This window comes from Juglans regia, chromosome 3 (genome assembly GCF_001411555.2).
Source record: "Juglans regia cultivar Chandler chromosome 3, Walnut 2.0, whole genome shotgun sequence".
NCBI lineage: Eukaryota > Viridiplantae > Streptophyta > Magnoliopsida > Fagales > Juglandaceae > Juglans > Juglans regia.
The window spans coordinates 9,960,810-9,966,917 of NC_049903.1; the positions used below are offsets into that span (position 1 = coordinate 9,960,810).

The 6,108-nt window shown below is 36.7% G+C and overlaps 2 protein-coding genes across 3 annotated transcripts; one reads left to right on the forward strand and one right to left on the reverse strand.

Moving 5' to 3' along the window:
* Nucleotides 1-690: 690 nt before the first annotated feature.
* On the forward strand, nt 691-1,497 carry LOC109007940. Its single transcript, XM_018987850.2, has one exon. The coding sequence runs from the start codon at nt 752-754 to the stop codon at nt 1,376-1,378; it is 627 nt and encodes a 208-aa protein (XP_018843395.1). The 5' UTR covers nt 691-751; the 3' UTR covers nt 1,379-1,497.
* Nucleotides 1,498-1,792: 295 nt separating this feature from the next.
* LOC109007941 (TPD1 protein homolog 1-like) lies at nt 1,793-5,088 on the reverse strand. 2 transcript variants are annotated; one of them, XM_018987851.2, is made up of 4 exons: nt 4,939-5,088; nt 4,602-4,708; nt 3,662-3,763; nt 1,793-2,396 (listed from the first exon to the last, which is right to left on the reverse strand). In XM_018987851.2, the coding sequence occupies exons 2-4, from the start codon at nt 4,693-4,695 to the stop codon at nt 2,062-2,064; spliced, it is 531 nt and encodes a 176-aa protein (XP_018843396.2). In that variant the 5' UTR covers nt 4,696-4,708; nt 4,939-5,088; the 3' UTR covers nt 1,793-2,061. The 2 variants fall into 2 exon arrangements, with proteins under 2 accessions (XP_018843396.2, XP_018843398.2); XM_018987853.2 differs by lacking the exon at nt 4,939-5,088 and adding an exon at nt 4,852-4,932 and having other exon boundaries at nt 1,866-2,396; nt 4,602-4,712.
* Nucleotides 5,089-6,108: the final 1,020 nt, after the last annotated feature.

A 6,108-nucleotide genomic window follows, 5' to 3' on the forward strand; every position in this document is an offset into this window, starting at 1 on the left:
GAAGGTTCTTACTGATTTAAGATTGCATCATGTTTTATTAAAATTTTCAAAGCCGTTTCTCGTCTCTTGGCAGCCTAGCTAGCCTTCAAAAGAAAATGGTCAGCTTAAAACTCGATATTGATGGCTCCTCTCTGCATAATCTAGGACTAGCAGCAATCATAAAGGAAAGATGTTTTTTGCCTTTTTCTCTAAGTCTGGGATACAGAATAAACACATGATTTGCTGAGATATCATGAGTGTTATGCACCAGGGCCTGTTGTATTGCCATTGTTTTGGCATATTGTTTGAGGTTGCTATATATTAAGACCGATGTACTGTAAATTTGGTAGTGAGATATTTTTCAATATACTTCATTATTATTTATTATTTTTTACTATTATTTATTATTATTTAATATTTTTTAATTATTATCTATAAAATACTTAAAAAATATATCATTATCCAAACAAAAACTAATTTAAGAAGTCGTTTTAGATAAATTGCTGTTAGTGATTAAGGACGAAGCAACTTTTGTTGGTCATTGACTTTAAATTATAAATATTGCATAAAAGACAAATAGACTACAATTGTCCACTTTTCAGCCAGTTGGTGAAGTCTTTTCTTGGAGATCTATGGGTGGAAACGTGGTCATTTCCTCACCACAAATGAACTTCTTTCAAGCTTCATCTCCGCAATAAAAGATAAGGTGGCATCATGTACGGCTTCTTACCCATGATTCACATAACTTTACCACTTCTATGGAGGTTTAGATATGCTACAACTCAAGGAAATGAATACAATTTTCCTGAGATCCCAGTTCTACCTGCCTCATTGCTCCAGTTTCACCAATTCATATTCACATCCTCCATCTCTCATTCCCATCAAAACCACAACATACCTGAAACAGTACTCCATCAATTCTCCCACAGCAACCCTACCTTCAAAAACTAGAACCATCCCAAGACACCCGACAAAATCCAATCAGAAAAACAAGCCCCTAATCTTAGAACTCGTGCCAAAATGCCAAATTCCCTCGAGAGAGCTGGAACCTCTAAAAGGTTCTCCCAATCGGTATTCAAGGTTGGTGATACTAGGAGCTGTTTCTTTCGGATTGGTGCTGTTTCTTGTGGGAATGGATGACCAGATGGCGTTGGCTCTTGGTCCAGAGGGGCCTCTGATGGAAGAGTTTTGGGACAATGTCAGAAGATATGCTCTTTACGCTCTCACAGTCAGTACGGGAGCTATTTACACGATCTTCCTACCCATAGTGGAGTTGCTTAAGAACCCCATATCAGCAATTCTCGTTCTAACCATCTTAGGGGGAGGTATTTTCATTGTTTCCCAAGTGCTTTCTGCCATGGTTGGTGTTTCTGATTTCACTTATGATTATGGATATTAGATTGTAAGTTAATTTGTACCTCAAAAGGTTTCTTTGCCTTGATTATGCCACGTTCCTTTTGTTTGTTCCCTCAGCAGAAACAAATTGTGGGAAATGGAGTTGTTTATTTCATGTTTAAACCTTTCCAAGTTCCCAAAAATTAATTATATAGCCACAGGGAGCAATGCCTTCCGTTTGGAAAAAATCTTCCCAAGTTGGGTATCAAGCCTTCGAGAAATAGAAATATAAAATAAGTTAAAATATAACATTTATAACTTATTTAATGCCCTCGAAATAAATACCAACAATAATAAATACAACCCACTTTATATATCAGACTTATCTTGAGTTGAATACGGACGAAAGCGTAAGAGAGAGTTCAGAGTTGAGGCCTTTCACTCAAGTCATCTTTCCTCAAAAGAAAAACTCTATTCATTATTTTTATAAACTATATATTATATTTTGTTTTCTTATTAAATATCTAATATATAGAAGATGAGTTAAAAGAGAATACAATCAAAAAAGAAATTTTAAATGACAGAATTAGAGGACAGAAAGATAAGTACATGAGCATTAAACACAAATACAACCAAGGTCCCTCGGAGTTCCGAGTCCTTTTTCTTTTCCCATTTACATAGCACAATATTTATCAGAGAAAATAAAATAGGTACCATTGGGATCAAGGTGGCCGGCCTTTGTGTGCTTCAGCAACAAGCAACAGATGAAACTGAGAGAGGGTAACGGAAACTATTGGCATACTGGAAGGAGAGGCTTTCTCCAGGACCAAGAACCTCCCCGTCGTTGACAAGACAATCGTCGTAATAAATTCGCCTGAAAACTAGAGGATTTATCAGCCTGGCCGAGCTGAACCACCCACAACGGACGTGAATGTTGGAGATGCCGCAACCAGAGGCGCATACATTAAGAATCTGAACAGTGTAGCCTGGGATTCCATCTGGAAGTGGGGCTGTTTGGCCTTGAAATATGGCAATGTCATCCTTGGAGCATGCTGTGCCGATCCGGTTCATGTCACCTCCGTCTGCAGCCAAAGCGTGCTAATTAGTCAACCTCACACTCCCATGCCATGCTCAGCTCAAGGATTGAGATGATGGATGTTATGCTTTAGGATTGCTGTGCATTGTCCCGAAGGATACTTTCTAGACCCACGCGAAGTTAAACTTCGACTCTTAAAAAGGCCTTCCAACTTACGGACCTAAGCCCATACTATTCCTGCCCTTATTGTATATGTAAGTTGGCCTAATGGACCCAAACAAGAAAAAAATATAGAAATGCTAAGCCCGGGTGGAATTCTGGCTCTGAGACCACTGCCACTATATATATATATATATATATTACGTATATTTTTATTTAAAGTAGCTATACAAGATTATTTTATCTATTTTAGTGAATGGGATTTTTTTAGTATATTCTACATCCAATTAAAAATTATTCCTTTGTATAATTTAAATAATTTTTCTTTTTAAAAGACTACATTTACCATTTAACCATAAAATTAATTTAAACCCCCCCCCCCCAAAATAAAATAAAATAAAATAAATTTAAAAGAGGGTTAAAAACTGAATTGCACCACTTCAAAGTATTCGTAGACATGTAATAAATATACATATTTAATTAATTAAAAACGCTATATGCTATATTCTTATTCTATTTTTATATTTATTTGTACCGTATAATACTATCCATAACTATTGAATCAACTCTTGTTTTCTCAAGAGAATAAAAATAAACAGCTTATAATTAAGCATCAACAGTACCACACCAATATATATATAATAAAATCGAATAGGATATAAATATAGTATATAATAATACTTTTAATTAAATATAACTGCATGCAGGTTTACTTTTGCCTCATTATATGATGAAAAATATTATTTATAATGAGAGATGAGAATAAATTGAGAGAGAAAGAGAGACTAATCAAGAATATTATGGACAAGTGAATATTATCAACCACAATTAGAGGGTAATTAATCATGTAAAGCTTGCATGTCTAGTACTACCACTACAAAAAAAAAAAAAAAAAAAAAAAAACCTAGCCAAAATGAGTATTTTTTGTCAAGATGAGTATATTAAATCATTTTTAATATTGAAAATAATTCATCTAAATTCCGGTCATAAATTCAAGTTTTTCTCGTATATATACTAGTCAGTCAGGCTGTATGTCTAAAGGATTGGCTTCATCCCTGGGTCTACAGGTATATATTAGCTACCCGTGAAAGAGAAAGAGAGGCTTCAGTCAGTAATGACTGATGGAGGAGCTTGGTGGAGAGTTGCCCTTACCAGGTGATTGGAGTAGCTTCCGACTAAAGGCAGTGCTATTCTTCTTGGGAAAGACCAGCAATCTAATGCCAACTTCACCAACATGTTCCGTGTGAAACAGTACTGCATTGTATAAACACTGTCCCATTTCAAATTTTGAACAAACATGCACAGACAAAAAAAAAAAAGTCTAGCTGCTAGGTCTAGCCTCTGGTTTAAGTAGAGCAAGAACTAGCTGTATAGAAAAACAGACCGTCCGTAGAACTTAAATTTAGGACGTGATCACGTCCTTCACCAAAAATATCAGAGTTGGATTGAATCACCTTAAAACGATAAGAAGAGAAACCAACATTGGTTTCCCCATGCATGGATGGTCATCGGCTGGACAAAGAGTTTTAAGAAACTAAAAAGAACAATATTGCATATATACTTGGATGCTCGTCTAGTACGTATATACTTACAATATCGAAAACTAAAGCACACTGCCATTTAAGCTACGACTGACTAGAGCTGCATGCTGGGCTGACAACAATGTCGAAGCATTCAAAGGAGGATCGGACGTGGGAAGATTTTACTCTCACTGCACTTTTTCTTTAAATATGTTATTTTATCATTCAGTCGTATCTTTAGGTGATATTACAGGATATATTAAGACTAGTACTAGGTTTTTTTTTTTGGTTCAATGAAATGATGAAGGAAAAGGGCATGCACCAAATGTAATACAACGCAACATAAATATATATATATTCATAATCACTGATCAGTAAAATTAATCTTGTTCAAGTCATTTCTTTTTTACATTTTTTGGTCAAACAGGAAAAAAACAATTAGCATGCAACGGCTGCATTACGTACGCTTCAAGTTGCAAACAAGGTCAAAACTAGTGCATAATTATCACACATAAATATAAGTTCGTTTTCACATCGTTGCACACAATGAGAGAGAGAGAGAGAGATGTTACCAACAAGCACAGCAAGAACAAAAGCGAAGATAATAACTGCAGAGTATAGACACACTCTCCTGACACCAAGGCTTCCTGGCAAACCTCCCATCATGGCCGACCTCCTTCTGCGTGTTCGAAGCATACACAAAAAATTCCAGTGAAAACAGAACGTCCCGTTTGAAATGTGCATTAGATAGATATGCTCAAGAAGTGGATAGAAAAATTAACAATGCTTAGTATAGGTGTTTAGGAGTAGTTAGGTACGTATCTAGCTAACCCATCATTTTAGCAGTACGAAGAAAAAAGAGATCAAGAGGAACAAAGGGGTCGAGGAGAGGGGGAGCTTGGTAGGGACCTTCAGGAGAATCCGGTGTAGACTCTGCTGAGGATGTTCTTGAACGAACTTCTTGTTAGAAAGACTGTATACTTCGCGCAGAGGAAAATAGGTGGAGAGTGATGTGGCCACACGGAGCAACTACAAGCAAATCTAATATTGAAGGGGCGTAAATGATGTGGGGGCGGTGACCACATTTATAGCACGAGCTCACTAGCTAGATCGAGAACTAGTACTAGACGACAAAAGCCTGTAAATGTTTTTACGGTGCAGCCTGCCAGTGTATTTACTGCTGGCTTGCAACACGTATAGAGAAGGTTTTCAGGGTTTTCAGTGTTTCTTTGGTAGTACTCTGACTCAGTTATCGATCTCTTTGGGGGGCGGACATTGGAGCCCAATTGCCGGATTAAATTGAAGTTAAACAAATAAAAGTTGACTAGCAAGAACAAGTTTTTGTATTCATTCGATCTTGGATTGTGAACAATCTTGTAATCTTACTAGTTCCAATACATGAAAAGGATGCACTAAATATTTTGTAAATATTTGCGATCGATGCAAATATCTATGTTTTGTGTTAAATATTTCCGTTCGAAGAGGAACATGGGGTCTGGAGATGTATGATTTTTATGTTAAAGGAGCAGGAGTACTTTGAATTTAAAACTGCAGTTTAACCCAACGATAAAGGCGAGAGCAATTATAACAGGCCGGTTCATATGGGTCACATAATCAACTAAAGCAGTCCTCGGTGAATACATTCCGGTCGGGTTTTTCAGTTTTTTCAGCATGCATATTTGAAAGGAGGGTTGAAACAGCAGGAAGTATAATTATTGACATAAATCTAATGGCATAAAATCCTCGTCGCGAGTTTTCCCAAGACGACGTTGCATGCACTTTAATTAATAGGCTTTGAATTAAGTATGACAAAAGGATCAAATCAAGAGAGGTGCCGCATGCAGCTTTCTTGTTGCTGTCAATGTTTTAACTCTCTTTGCCATAATGACATAGAGACTCTTCATGTACTGCATAATTATAGACTCACAGTTACAGTTAATTACATATTAAATGAAAGTGCATATGGCCTGCAGTGGGTGTGTCATGTCTAGCGAAATAAAGGCATAGGGTCAGAGAGACTCGGGCTTTTATGCAGAAGAGCCGCCAAAAGCAGGAGCAGCATACCAGGCTAGCTTTTTA

Excerpts from the sequence above, each read along its gene's own strand:
- LOC109007940 (XM_018987850.2), top strand. The coding sequence starts at position 752 with ATGCTACAACTCAAGGAAATGAATACAATTTTCCTGAGATCCCAGTTC.
- LOC109007941 (XM_018987851.2), bottom strand. The coding sequence starts at position 4,695 with ATGATGGGAGGTTTGCCAGGAAGCCTTGGTGTCAGGAGAGTGTGTCTA. Across the intron at positions 3,764-4,601 it reads TGTTCTTGCTGTGCTTGTTG|TACTGTTTCACACGGAACAT; the intron begins GTAACATCTCTC and ends TATACAATGCAG. Across the intron at positions 2,397-3,661 it reads GAAGCTACTCCAATCACCTG|ACGGAGGTGACATGAACCGG; the intron begins GTAAGGGCAACT and ends CTTTGGCTGCAG.